The sequence below is a fragment of the Thermobia domestica genome, chromosome 11, assembly GCF_964235325.1.
Source record: "Thermobia domestica chromosome 11, izTheDome1.hap1.1, whole genome shotgun sequence".
Lineage (NCBI taxonomy): Eukaryota > Metazoa > Arthropoda > Insecta > Zygentoma > Lepismatidae > Thermobia > Thermobia domestica.
The window spans coordinates 91483913-91498476 of NC_137464.1; the positions used below are offsets into that span (position 1 = coordinate 91483913).

The window sequence follows — 14564 nt, forward strand, 5'->3', positions numbered from 1 at the left end:
AGTTGAGGTGGATATCACGGTTTCTGCCTGGAGAAAGTGAGTGCTACATGTAGAGTGTCTTAAAATAGAGAACCATCAACGTGAAATCGCCAGGAACACTATCACCACATCGTCAAAATCTCCAAAAACCCGACTTCAAAGACACCGAGTGGAGCGAATTATCAGGTTGACTAGAACTTCAGGTGATCAGCATTACTTGAATTCTACATGAAGACGTTCTGTATAACGTCATAAGACGGATTTAAAGTTAGCCAGACAAAACATACAGGGGAGAAGAAGGCAGTTAGAAGAGTTCCGATCTAACTATATTCCCAAGTAACATCAAACTTTTCCCATATGTCAACATTTAAGGTGGTCAGAAAATTTTGGAGGCAGGCAGCCACCAGCCCTTCTGGCTGCGGATTTGTTCACATACACGTTTTAAGCGCACGTACCTAAAACGAATTATGAACGAAAAATGAATTATGGTATAACTTTAGAGAAGGTATCTTCATTTTTATTTCTTTTACAAATCATTACAATAATTATAAATATCATTGAAACTATGCCAAAGTTTTTTTTTAAAGTTCCTTAGGGTGCTTAAGCTCTCTTATCTTCCATTAATGGAAGGCGTTTCAAAACATACTTGTAATGAAGCAAGTTCTTTATATGAGGGCTGGAAAGAAATAAGTGGCAACATTGTTTTATGTGCGCCGAGGGTTTTGTTCGAGCTGATGTTGGAAGCACGTATAGAGGGTGGGTGGAGCTATACAACGCGAGTGAGGCGCTAGTATAGGTGTTGCAGTGATAGTAGTGGGCTGTGTTAAATGTAGGTTGTCAAATTACACTGCTCGCTCTAAAGGAGATGTTTTCAAAGTTAAAACAACGTGCATGGATAAAGATCGAAGCGGGCCACGGAAAAAACGCCAGGCAGTGACACTCTGGACTACGTGAAGCATGTGGTAATGACGCATAGCCGTAACGGACTGTGGCACATTGGGTAGCAGTGTTTCGTGCAGGACATGGTAGTGTGCAATAGGAACCAGGTGGAGTTCATATGGGGTCGAAAACCGAGTCATTGAATTGATTCAATCTTTGCTGCATGTGGATAGGATGTAGACCGCCACGTAATTACCTAACAAGGTAGGAATCTAATGTTGAATGTGTTGCACAATGTCTTTGGTTACTAAAAAATTGCATCTCAGTGGGTACCGCACCTCCTTACAGACGTTAGAATGGCACAGATAAGCCTTCGCCGGTGATCATTTTGCAAGTTACAGACGGGCAGGTCGCGTGTTCCTGGACAGGATCATTACACTTGACAAAACATGGGTGTTCTCTTATGAGCCAGAACTTAAACGCCAGTCAAATATATGGCGCTCTGATCCAAGAAGCTGCATCACGAGCCGGAGAATGTGAAGGTGGAGCTGATAGTAACATACGATGTACGTAGTGTCACATTAGGCAAGCAGTTCCTCCGAACCAGACTGTAAATGCAATGTACTACTGCAGGTTTCTGGAACATCTTCGTCCTGCACAGCGCAGGAAGAAATCCAACTTCATAAGGATCCACTCATTGTTTTGCATGACAACACCCGTTGTCACAAGCCAGGTGCAGTGAGTAACCTGTTTGCACGATGGGAGTGGAAGGTTCTAGAGCACCCGCCCTATTCACCGAACATGAGTCCATGTGACTTTCATCTTTCTCTAAGATGAAAGAACCACAGCGGGGGGTGCGTTTCCGCACCAGAGATGCCATACTTCGAGCTATAGTGTGCTCTCTTGCAGGCATCCACAAAGAGGGCACCACTGCTGGTATCCTGCGACTTACCCACATCTGGCAACGGGTGAAACATGCTGCAGTAATTATGTTGAAGGCCTGTAGAAGTCTCATGTTTGTATAATAAATGGTTCACGAAAGATTTCTATGTTGCCACTTATTTCTTTCCAGCCCTCGTATTCGTATATATTACATTTCTGTGACACAAGGCATATAAAGTACGAGGGCTATCCAGAAAGTAGATTACGTTTTGGAATAAAAAATCAACAAAGTATAGGAAACAAATTTTATTATATACAGATGAAAGCCACACACAAATACTACTTTTCGACATAGTCACCATTCAAATTAAGGCATTTATCGTAGCGATGTACGAGCTTGGAAATTCCTTCGTCGAAAAATTCGGCCGCCTGCGACTTCAACCACTTCATTACCTCTTCTTGCAGCTGTTCGTCGTCATCAAAACGCTGCATAGCCAGCCACTTCTTCATTGCTGGGAATAGGTGGAAGTCGCTCGGTGCCAGGTCGGGACTGTACGGCGGATGAGGAAACAACTCCCACTGAAAAGATTCAAGAACTTCACGCGTGACATTTGCCGTGTGGGGCCGGGCGTTGTCGTGAATCAACAAGATCTTAGAGCTCAACATTCCTCTGCGCTTGTTTTGAATTGCTCTTCTGAGGTTTTGCAGAGTTTGGCAATACCTTTGAGCGTTTATTGTAGTGCCTCTTTCCAGGAAGTCCACCAAAATCACACCTTTTCTGTCCCAAAAAACAGTCGCCATCATCTTCCTTGCCGACATTGTTTGCATGCATTTCTTGGGTTTTTGGGGAGAACCTGTGTGCCCCCACTGCATTGATTGCAATTTCGTTTCACAGTTCACGTGTTTCACCCATGTTTCGTCACCAGTAACGATGCGATCGAGTAAAGAGTCACCATCCTTATTGTAGGCGTCCAAAAAGTGCAACGCTGCAGCCATTCGCTGATTTTTGTGGTCCTCTGTCAAGATTTTTGGAATCCATCTTGCACAAAACTTGTGGTAACCAAGCTTTTCGCTGATGATTTCGTGCAACAAACTTCGCGAAATTTGTGGAAAACTCAAAGAAAGTTCCGTTATTGTGAACTTTCGATTTTCACGGACTTTAACATCGACTTTTTCGACAAGTTCGGCAGTCACTTTGCTGGGTCTCCCACTTCGATCTTCGTCGTGAACATTGGTTCGGCCATTTTTAAATCTTATGACCCACTGTCGCACTCCACCTTCAGTGATAATGTTGTCCCCATACACTTCACACAGCTGCCGATAGATTTCTATCGGTTTACAGTTTTTTGCTGTCAGAAACCTTATTACTGCACGCACCTCGCAGCTCGCGGGATTTTCAATTAACGCAGACATTTCAAACCGTCACAGTATCTTAACGGAGCACAGCACGAACCTCTCACTAGCACGGCTAGATGCCGACTGAGCTGCGCAACGCTCTGACCCCAAGATGGCCGCGCTAGCCCCGCCCCTAGCGGACACAGACGAAAACGTAATCTACTTTCTGGATAGCCCTCGTACTTAATGCACAGGCCAATAAGCTACGATATTCTTGAGTTGTTCAACATACGCACTGCTCCTGTAACTTTTTAGCCCGTTTCTTGACAACAGTTAAAACTCAATCATAATTTGTATAACTTGATTTAACTTTGATATAGATATAATGTAGCTACTGTAATGTAGTCAATAACAGCTCCAAGAAAATATTCACGAAAACGTGGATTGAAGGCAATTATCATCGGCTTTTTGTTTTTGGATACTCGTGTATTTCTGATCGTAAATCCATGAACTTAAAAAAATTTCACACTCCACAGTCATTCATGCAGTAATGGATAAATTTCTCACCGACACGTCGCTCTATGTATGATTAGAAGATTGCCTATACGAGCTGCTCGCAAATCTAGTACATGTGCATGACAGAGACAAATATAACGCAGTATATGTACATGGTATAACTTACTCGCCAATGGAAAGGTCTCACTAAAGCAAGAGCTTCGTTCAGTTTACTTGGAGCATGTGTAGCAAACGCTCCACTATCGGCAAGAGTTATGAAAGAGAATTCAACAGCTTGGTTGCGTTCATAAGTCATTGTTACGTCTCCGATGAAGAATTCCACTTCCTGTAATAATAAAGGAATTCGTCAGACAAGAATTGGTAATTCCAAAACCGAAAATGTATCTTAAAATTATGAAGATTACTGGCCATCACATTATGTAAAATATGACTCAGATTATCTTAAAAAGAAATTTATTCAGAATCTATAAGCTAGTCTTATACAAACACTAAAGAACAAAATTGGCTTTATTAATTCGTAATTAAGTTTGAATCATTTTTGTATATACTGTACATTTAACTTCCTAAACTGTACGTTGAACTTTTTGTATATACTGTATATTTAACTTTCTCTTGTATGATCTGTTTATCATTATATATGGTATATGTATAACGTTAAATTCTGAAGTTGTTTTTCCAAGATTCTTGGTTAACGGATTATCCTCATAAGTTAGTCTTCTTTCTTCCTCCCAAATGTTTAACTTGGTTCGGGTCATGTGTTTTAACACTTTAATCAGCACAAATAATTCAATCTATAAAACTTGGCACACAATTTTCGTAAGCACTTGCTCTCGAAAATACACGAAATACACGAAATTGCTCTCAAATAACACTACCAAATTTAGCGAAAACCACTGACTTTGGCAACAATGTTCAACTTATTCTCGCATTCGTATATCTCAACTGATTCAAAAAAAAAAAAAACATTAGATTACATGCCCATTAACATAATACATATTAATAAATAATGCAATTTGAATCAATTACACAAACAAAATAATGGTGAGAAGCTAGACATAACGATTTCCCATAGTTTTACAATGTTTATTTTCTAAAATAGGGATACAGAGATATCTTTACGAAACATAGAAACTCAAGAACGTATTCCATTTCGATTGGTGTTAAGTGAATAAGTTATAAATTCGATATGCTTCAACTTCATTTTCTATACAACTTCATTCCAGAAGTATCAACGCCACATTAAGTTCATGATTATAATGCACATACGGCCATGTATCTGCCTGTTCCTATGCGCTTGTGTTATAGACGTAAGTTAAGAGGAAGATAATCAATAAATCTTGGATGAAGACACACGAAACAATGTGATTTCATAGAACTGACAAATCTCTCATAGACTCTAGTATCAGAGCTGAAGATTTCAGATTGAAATAACTAGAATTTACATTTGTTGTTCTCTATATGTATACAAGAATGAATGTGTTAAGGAAAATATTTTTCTTCGTATTTGTAATTGGGAAGGCATGTGCCTTTGCGATTACATTATAGAGCCGCACCTGCAGAATACTTAGGAACAGTTAATTTTTTTAATGATAATTTATTTTATAGATTAACAAACATCAGTTAAGTATTTGTTTATTTCTTACTAAATTGATTTTTAATCACTGAGAACTTCTATATCCTGCACGAAGTCCTACAAGTTTTGTAAAATGTTGAAAGAAAAAGTGTTTCATATCCATTCAACGTAATTCACAGGTCTTTGTCAAAACATTGCAATAGGTTTTGAACGATATAAGAAAGAATACAATAATGTAGTGCTATAGCTAATTGAGATGTCTGAGTGCATGGAACATGTCATAGATAATGATAAAAGGTATACAAAACGCATAATTGAACCATAAGTACCGTGGTCTCTTATAGAGATGTTATCAGAATATTTCGATTATCTTTTTTGAGCCACCCTTTACACCAGTCATTTCCAACTGAGTGCTGTGTGATGTCATAGTTTGCTGCTCCCTTTCTCGTTAAAACACACGGAGAGGTGAGGAAGATGACATATGTAACTAATAGGTCGTTACAACAGGCAAACAAGAACTTTCATAGCGTAGTCGAAGGTCCTGCAGACTACCACTCTAGTCGTGAGTCTATGACTAAGCGTACACTGCTAACTAGCTTAATCCATTTTGCTACCTCATCCTCTATTCTCAATTGTTCAACGTGTTTCTCTAAATTATTTCTCTATCTGGTGCTTGGAGTCCTTGGTTTGATCCCAGCTCGCGCCAAGTGAACTTTGTGGTAGACAAACACCACGCGTGTGAGTTTTCTCAGGGGTTCTCCCGTTTCCTCCCACTTTTTTCATTCCATGATTTCATTCATTTGTCATCATCACCGTCTCCTTTAGCCTATCCGGCATAACTGTGGGACGTAAAACTAAAAGATTTCATTTTCAATTATTTCTCTGGTTGCGAAACCATGCTTCAATTGGAAATGACTGCTCTACATCAACCAAAGAAAACAACGTAAAGAAAGTAATTATTGTGTTCTGTGACAGGAACGAGAATGGGGAATGGCGGAAGCTTCATAACGAGGAACTACATAGTTTATACGGTTTACCCAACATTGTTAGGGTCGTCAAGTCTAGGAGGCTTAGGTGGGCAGGTCATGTAGCTAGAATGGAAGAAAGTAGAAACGCTTTCAAAGTCTTGACTGGTAGACCCATAGGAAAACGACCATTAGGAAGACCTAGGCGCAGATGGGAGGACAATATTAAGATGGATCTCGCAGAGATAGGAATACAAAGTAGAAACTGGATGCAATTAGCTAAGGATAGAAGTCAGTGGAGAGCTTTTGTGAACGCGGCACTGAACCTCCGGGTTCCATAGGCCATATAGTTAGTTAGTTAGACAGCAAAATGCCTCAGCCTGTGAGTTAATGTTAATACGTAAACCTGCAAACAATTAACCGTAACGATGTTTTGCATAATCATCTAAGCAAAAAAAAAAAAAAAAAAAAAGATATTTTAAATCATTATTAAACGTTACTTTCAAACATATCATTGTGTTTCAGCTCGAGGTCATCTACCCATTAATATACGTATCATTTTTGGTCAATGTTATAGTTCTACAAATATTAAAGTTTACGAGTTGATAATAATTTTAGACTATATCTCATTGTCACGTACTGCAGGGCCTATATATTGTATATTGTCATATAATGAAAAGCTTGGCGCGGGTATAGTTCACTATCAGGTTCTGGTTCGTATCATAATTCAGAGTTCAATGTCGGCAAAGCGGTTAGCGTATGCGCCTTTGGCGTGGGAGATCGGGGTAAGTTCATGTTGTGCTGATCCCTCGTTAAGCTGTTAGGTACACGTCTCATACAGCCCCGCTGCTGAAAGGGATGGTAAACCCAAAATCACATTACATCAAATATCTTAATACATAAGGTAGCCTGGTTGCCATACAGCACGAATTTTTAGCATTAAAAAAAAAAAAAAAAGCTTTTAATGATTTTGTCGAAAACTGCACATGAAAATTTTTACCCAGGCATATCATTTTTATTGTGTTCAGTAAGATCTGTCGATTGGCATATCTATCATCTTTGGACATTGTTTTCCGTTTTAAGCTCATGATATTGTAGAACTCATCAGTAGGCCTACCTGTCTGTTACAGAAAAATCATGTTCCAGTCCAGAAATTTAATCATTATAAACTGTAACATGCTGTATATGCAATTAAAGAAGAAATATAAAAGAAAATAACATCACCTAAACACCCAACAAGAAACAATATTTATACCATAAATTTAATAAGAAAACTTATTTTGATTCCATTAGTCCAGATAGTTTTCTCTTCAACTCGTAGTAAGGGCCAGACGGCAGGTCTACATTACTAACTCAAATAACAGTATTACTTTTTCTTTCTTTTTACAATGTTAGCCAAATCTATCTACCTTTTACAGGGTTACGCCCTGTTTTAGGGAAGTGCTGTGAGGAGACTGAAGTTTGAAGGTCGGGAGGTGGTCTAAGTGCTTTATTACAACTTTATTCGTTGAGTTGTAGAGCTTAAGGAACTTTGCGTTCCTTAACATTTAGCGTGGAGTAGGAACGTTCAGAGTTGACATATATTATACATTGATAAATAGTTAGACATACATTATTACATTATTACATTCTTGTTACATTCTTAGTATAATAGGCCTCTATTTAGATGAATATTTGTTGGTATTAACATCATCAAATTATTGTGATCAAAATATGGCGTTAGATACATAGAAGACAAGCATGTGCAAATAAATTGGTACTTACCCTCCGCCAAACACGCCCGAGAACTCCGTGAAATGTTCCATTGTCATTTACCTTTGAACCTTGATTCTGTTCGCTAGGACAAAAATATTCAATCCTGTAATGTAAGATTATTGATTATTACTATCACACCATGAAGGTGGGCTAGTGACAAATTACAAGTGCGTATAAAATGGAACGTTTAGTACACAAGCGAATCAAATTCAGTTTTCGTCATTTTGGACATACAATATTTAATCGCTCTATCTAAAGCTCCTTTCAAAACTTAAAACATTTATGTCTACATATTGTAAATAATTCTTAGGTCGGCCGGTAATTGACAGTAGTATGGGATAGCCAATCTGAGAGAGAGGAGATATGGAGAAACAGAGGCCTGTTTCATTTGCTGCACACTGATAGCAGTTGAGAAAGAAGATTGGGCCTCGCTTGTAAAGGTGCACGATGAACCAAAACGTGTGTCTTGCTCAAGAAGGACAGTACATAGAACACATGCTGTAATACCAAATGTTCACCCTTTGTGACCAATAACTTCTTAACCAATAACGATAGGTAAAAATGGACTGCACCACTATTTCCCTGAGATCGAGTTCGTGTCAAATGATGCCATACATGCCCCCCTTCCCATTTAAAAATCCAAGGTTGGATTCAACATGGTGGCTTCCAAGATGGCCGCCATGGCAACCATGTCGTGCAATATGGTCCGTTACCCGAACAGCATATACCATGAACCAAGTTTGAACGCCAAACCGTTCGTGTGCTACAGGGGTATTAACAGACTTATGCCTTACCCTGTAGTTCATCTTTGCACAAGAAGCAGGGACGTTAGCGAAGCAACTGGCTCAGATTATGCCCTCCGTGTGCTTAACAATTGGCGATTTCTTTTATATAAACATGTCTGGAACTCAACATGGATCACATTGAATGAGTGTTGTGATTTTGGTATGGTACTGGACTTTTCGGACACCCTATAGAACAACATGCCAGGAAGAAGAAAAACAGTATCTGTTGGGACTTATAATGTAGCAAGCAGTAAAGAAGATGCTTGACGTAATATTGGCGTTAAAAAGAAAAAAATATCTACATAAATGAAAATTAATGTAGTTTGTAACGATGTTTATTTACTACTACTCCTAGCTCGCTGCATCGATTAAAGTTTTTAGTACATTTTCGGCAAGGGGTAAGGGCGTGAATTATAAGAATAATCGAAAACCGCTGAGATTAGTGGCCAATCTCCAGTTTTCGTGGTAACTGAGATGAATAGTGATACTCCTGATTCCAATGAAGTCACAGTTTAGCCCCGTCGCCATGGAGGTGAAGATAGGGCTGTTCCGATAATCGAGTAATCGATAACAATTCGATAAAATTTCAAAACCGTTTCATCGATAAAGAATTTTAATTTTATCGAATTATCGAATTTTCGAGACTCCCGAAATGTTTGAGACTCTCGAAATGATCGAGACTCTCGAAATGATCGAGACTCCCGAAATGTTTGAGACTCTCGAAATGTTCGAAACTCCCGAAATGTTCGGGACTCTCGAAGTGTTCGAGGCACTCGAAATGTAAGAAACATTAGACAAATTCGAGACACTCAAACTGTTCGAGAATCTCGAATTCTTTGAAAACAGCAAATACAGAAATATATAAATATGATCGCATTTGTCGAGTCACTTGAATATTTAGAAAAGTTCGGGATTATCGGTGTTCGAAAGAAACGATGTATTCGAGGTTATAATAGTTGTATATAATATGTATTACATATATGCAGAGTATTCATTTTAAAACTTCTCTCCTTAGCAATGTAATGAAGGAAAAGTTTTTTCCCCACAGATCTGTACAAGGTTTAAGCAGTCTGTCAGAAGAGAGAAAGAGGAAGAGAAAACATGCATCACCCTAATGGAATTGGAATCCAAGACAACCTTAGTCTACTAAGAGTCACTTTGCCGATTGCGCCAATAACGGAGCAGGCAGAAAAATAATTTTACATATGATTTCGACAAATACAACTTTGCAATAACTTATCAGATGAAAAAAGTTGTTTGACTAGTTTGGCTGCAAGAAGAAATCATTGGAGAGGTGAAGGAACCGAACTGTTCATCACTACTTTTGATAATACCCGAAACTTCGATAATACTCGAAATGTCGATAGTACCCGAAACTTCGATAATACTCGAAATGTTGATAATACCCGAAACTTCGATAATACTCGAAATGTCGATAATACTCGAAATTTCGATAATACTCGAAACTTCGATGATACTCGAAACCTCGATAATACCCGAAACTTCGATAATACTCGAAATTTCGATAATACCCGAAACTTCAATAATTTCAAATATTCGAACGGTTTCGAGTAACCGATGACAACTCGATAAATTTTCACTCCCGAAGTTCGATAGGTCTTCAGCCTTATCGAACACCCCTAGGTGAAGAGTGGGAAGGATTGGCATATAAAAAATCGAAATCGGCCGATATCCGTCTCCAATTCATAGTTTTCGGGGTAGCTAAGATGTGTAGTGATATTTCCGATTCCATTTAAGTTCAAATTCACCCTTATACGTATTCTAAGGGTGAAGGGGTTGACATATTTTACACAAAGCTATTCTTATAATGGAAGAACGGGCATTTCAGCTATTTAATTAAAAGCAGAAAACGTAGATCAGATTTTGTTTGAATAATTTGAACAAATAATGAAATGAAATTTTCAGTTTTACGTCCTACTCTTATGCCCTGTAGGCTGTTCATTAATCATTAATAAAAGTAAATCTTTGGTGAAATGAAAATGTAGGAGGAAACGGAAGAACTCTGAGAACATCCATAGACATGATGTTGTCCACCGAAAGCTAATACGATCTGGGCTTGAACCAGGGACTTTCGCGTTAGAAGTGAGCGCTCTACAACTGAATCACTGTGCTCTATTTGAACAAAAATATTTTTATACTTGAAAATAGTGTTGATATTGTAAGCTGTCATGAGCAGAGTTGATGTGATTTTATGTCATGATACCTTGTACTATTTGTTGTAATTATTTAGTGTTTACAGGAGAATGGAAGTAAATTAAATGTGAAATCATACTTAAGGTCAGGGACGTACGCCTGGGTGTCCAGACCCCCCCGAAATTTCGACTTTTGTGTAAATTTAGCCTAACTTCAGGGGCAATTTTAGGAATTTTAATATAAAATACCCTCATATTAAATTTGGATCCTCCCCCCGAAATAAATTCCTGCGTACGGTACTGCTTAAGGTTGTTAGATTTTTTTTTAGAGAGAAAACATTTTTTTTAGTGGAATATGATATTCACATATGGTTTCACATAGTAAAACGCTCCAGATAAATGTAAAACTTAAGGGAAAAAATCTAATATCTGCCAACCTTAAATGATACACACTTATACTTGATAAAATATATTTACATTTGGTGTTTTGTAATTGATGCTAGGAAACAAAGGAAATGCAGTATACTTACTTGAATTTTAATTTTTGACTGAGAACTTTGAGAACTTCATGATCCCGACCACCTACAACTTCACAAGCATTATTATATTTCTCTACGCGTTGCCATGGAGGTTTCTGAAAACGATGGATGTTGACATCAATTTTGAATGAAAAAAAAAAGAGAAAAAACTAGTCATAATACATAATATTAATAAATGACAAGAACGAAAGCTGATTCATTTATATTTACTTAAATAATGCAACATAAATACTCGTATAGTAAATTTCATGTGCCATTTCGTGGCCAAATTACTAATATGCGTGGTTCCGGGTTCGAGCCCTGATAGGGGTACTTACATAGGATACAAACCTGAACGGTGTTTCAAATCCCACTTTAAACAGCCGATATCGTCTCATATACACTTCATAGTGAAAAGGGACGTTAAGCTCCAATAAATCAGAAGTACCTTTTAAATTAATTGTTTACTTTTAAAGCATTTATAAAAACTACTTCTAGATTACAGCTATGTACGTAAGTACATACAGTAAGATTCCGATTACTTGACTGTCGATAACTCGGCATTCGGTATAACGCGACGGTCACTTATATAATCGTTAATGAAATTCTACTAGTCAAACAGAATATTATCTTTAAAATAATGTGGTGGACTTCTAATGAATACCAACATGTTTTCATATTTTGTTCAATGATTTGTTACGGTATTCGATTTTTCAATTTTCTTATTCCTTTTCTTTTGTGTCACTAATTCTTAGAACTATCTAACGAATTTGGTGATAGATTTTATTCTTTTCGTAGAAATTCTAATCTATCCTGTTCCTCCTCTTCACTGTCAAAAGAAATTGAAAAGATGACTCATATTGAAGGACTGGGATATGTAGCCAGCAGAACTGGGATATGTAGATATGGCTTAATGGCTCCTGGCTCAGGACGCATTGTCAATGGCCTAGGGGTACATAGGACCATCCTTATAAATGCTGGCAATGGGTACTTTGGCTCACCTCTAAATTTTGGGACGAACTTATGGACTACCCCTTTAAATTTTTGAAATTGAAAAATTTAAAAATTTGATATGATAATATAGAATTAGGGTTTCTACCTCTATAAGTTTTAGTGGTTCACCTTGTTTCTTTTATGGGTAAAAATTGTCAAAAATATATATTTCAGAGGTTTTTAGCCTATTTTGTTCTCTTTAATGAGGCTTTATTACCCTATATGGATGAGTACTGGGGTGTATTCCTTTTCATAAGACATGACTACATTGACTCACCCCCTTTCAAAATTTGGGAGGGATATGTTGGCCTATCCCATAAAATTTAGGAATCATTAAAAAATAAAATTCGGTAAATATTTGCTAGGGCTTGAATGTATAACTCCGTAAATTTGTGCGAACCTGCTTATCCCCTTCTGTAGGTAAAAAATTGCCAAATTTAGTTTATTAGGTCATTGAGCAATTGTAGTCTAACAATCAAACAACGTGAATTAATGAGTGAAAATACATTTATTTTTCAGTATATTCTTTCTAAAGCTCAATACATATTATCCCATATAAAGCTCATACATATTATCAATATATATTTTCCAATTCACTTACCCGATCTCTGAAGTGATTTTCCTTAAGACCTCTAAAGTATTCATCTACGGCTGCTATAACTTCTTCATTTAACGAAAACGCTTCTCATGTAGGAATTTTTTAATATTTTGTAACAGATGAAAGTCAGATGGGGCCAGATCTCGTGAATATGGCTGATGCTCAAACAATTCATAATGAACTTCAATTTGGAACATATAGGTCCCAGATTGTTTCTTTCCTTCCCTTTCCTAGAATATTGTGAACACCGATTGACGTCAGCCCTTATACGTGACGGGCTAACATGACCATAGATGCCGAATGCCCAGAAATCATATTCCTAATTCTTCAATTTGGCCATTACAAGACAACATTTGAGAGACGGTGCAGATTCTTTTTTTCGTCAAACCAAGCCTTTTCTCTCGAATTTTTGCATCCAATTGATTTAAAGATAATCAATTAACAAGATTCCTTCTGCGTCCCAAAAAATTAATATTATTACCTTCTTTGACGATCTTGACCTCTTTGGCTGCTTTCGAGCTGAACAACCGGACTCAGTTCACTCTGCAATTCAGAATCATAGTGGTAAACCCAAGTCTCATATAGTACAAATTAATGTACAAAGTCAGTTTAATTCCTTTCAAAACGATGCAAATATTGTTGACAAAGTTTTATTTAAACGCTTTCTTTTATCCGAATTTAACGAATGTGGCACCCATCTTGTCAATAGTATTCCCATACCAAATTCATTTGTTAAGATCTTATGTACTAATCCAATTGAGATGCCTGTTGGTTTCAACTCAATCAACCTCAGTTAATGGGCGGTCTTCCAAAACCAAATCATGGATATAATCAATCATTTCTGTAATAGTGAAAAGCTATTCTTCTCGAAATCTGATTGGTTGATTACTGAAAAGTTATTCTTGATGCAAGTTAATTGGGTCATCACTCTCAAATCTTTCTTTATTTTTTTTAATGTGTCAAAAGTTTTGCTTAAATTTATTTCTATCACTTTGGTTTTTAAAATTTTAGTTTGAAAATTGTGCTTTGAATTTATTTTACTTTGAAAATTTCGGCACGAATATTTTATTGGGAATTTACTGTACTCATTCATATAAGTATACACGAATACTCTAAAGCCTCATCAAAGAGAATATACTTTAGTAGATTAAAAACATCCAAATTTTTAATTTTTCACATTTTTTTAACTCATGCATAATGTTTACCAAATTTTGTTTTTTGACAATTTACAAATTTATAGGTAGACCAACATACACCTCTCAAAGTTTGAGAAGAAAGCATCAATGTACCCATGTCGTATAAAAGAGAATAGGTAATACAGGAATAACATATAAGGTAATAAAGGGTCATCAGAAAGATAAATTCAGTGAGTAACTGATCATGTGGTCATCATATGGCAATTTGAACAATTTGACAGTTTTTACCCAGAGAAAGAGATAAGCAGGAGCACCTAGATTTACAGAAATATATAATGGAGTCCTGGAAATCATTACCCATTTTTTTTTTTTTTTTTTTTTTTTACATTTTCTAAATTTAAGGGTGGTTGGTTCTATGTACCTCTTTCAAATTTTGAGAAGGGAGCATCAAGGTACCCATATCCTATGAAAGAGAATACCCTGTACTCAACCATATA

At 37.0% G+C, this 14564-nt stretch overlaps 1 protein-coding gene across 1 annotated transcript in view; it reads right to left on the minus strand.

Moving 5' to 3' along the window:
• Positions 1 to 14564, minus strand: part of LOC145664279 (ionotropic receptor 40a-like) — a 166311-nt gene that overhangs the window by 67693 nt on the left and 84054 nt on the right. Inside the window, exons 7-9 of the mRNA XM_081730813.1 lie at positions 11353 to 11456; positions 7894 to 7987; positions 3758 to 3916 (exon numbers count right to left, since the gene is read on the minus strand). Of these exons, the coding sequence (XP_081586939.1) occupies positions 3758 to 3916; positions 7894 to 7987; positions 11353 to 11456 (357 nt within the window). The remainder of the gene's footprint in view (positions 1 to 3757; positions 3917 to 7893; positions 7988 to 11352; positions 11457 to 14564) is intronic.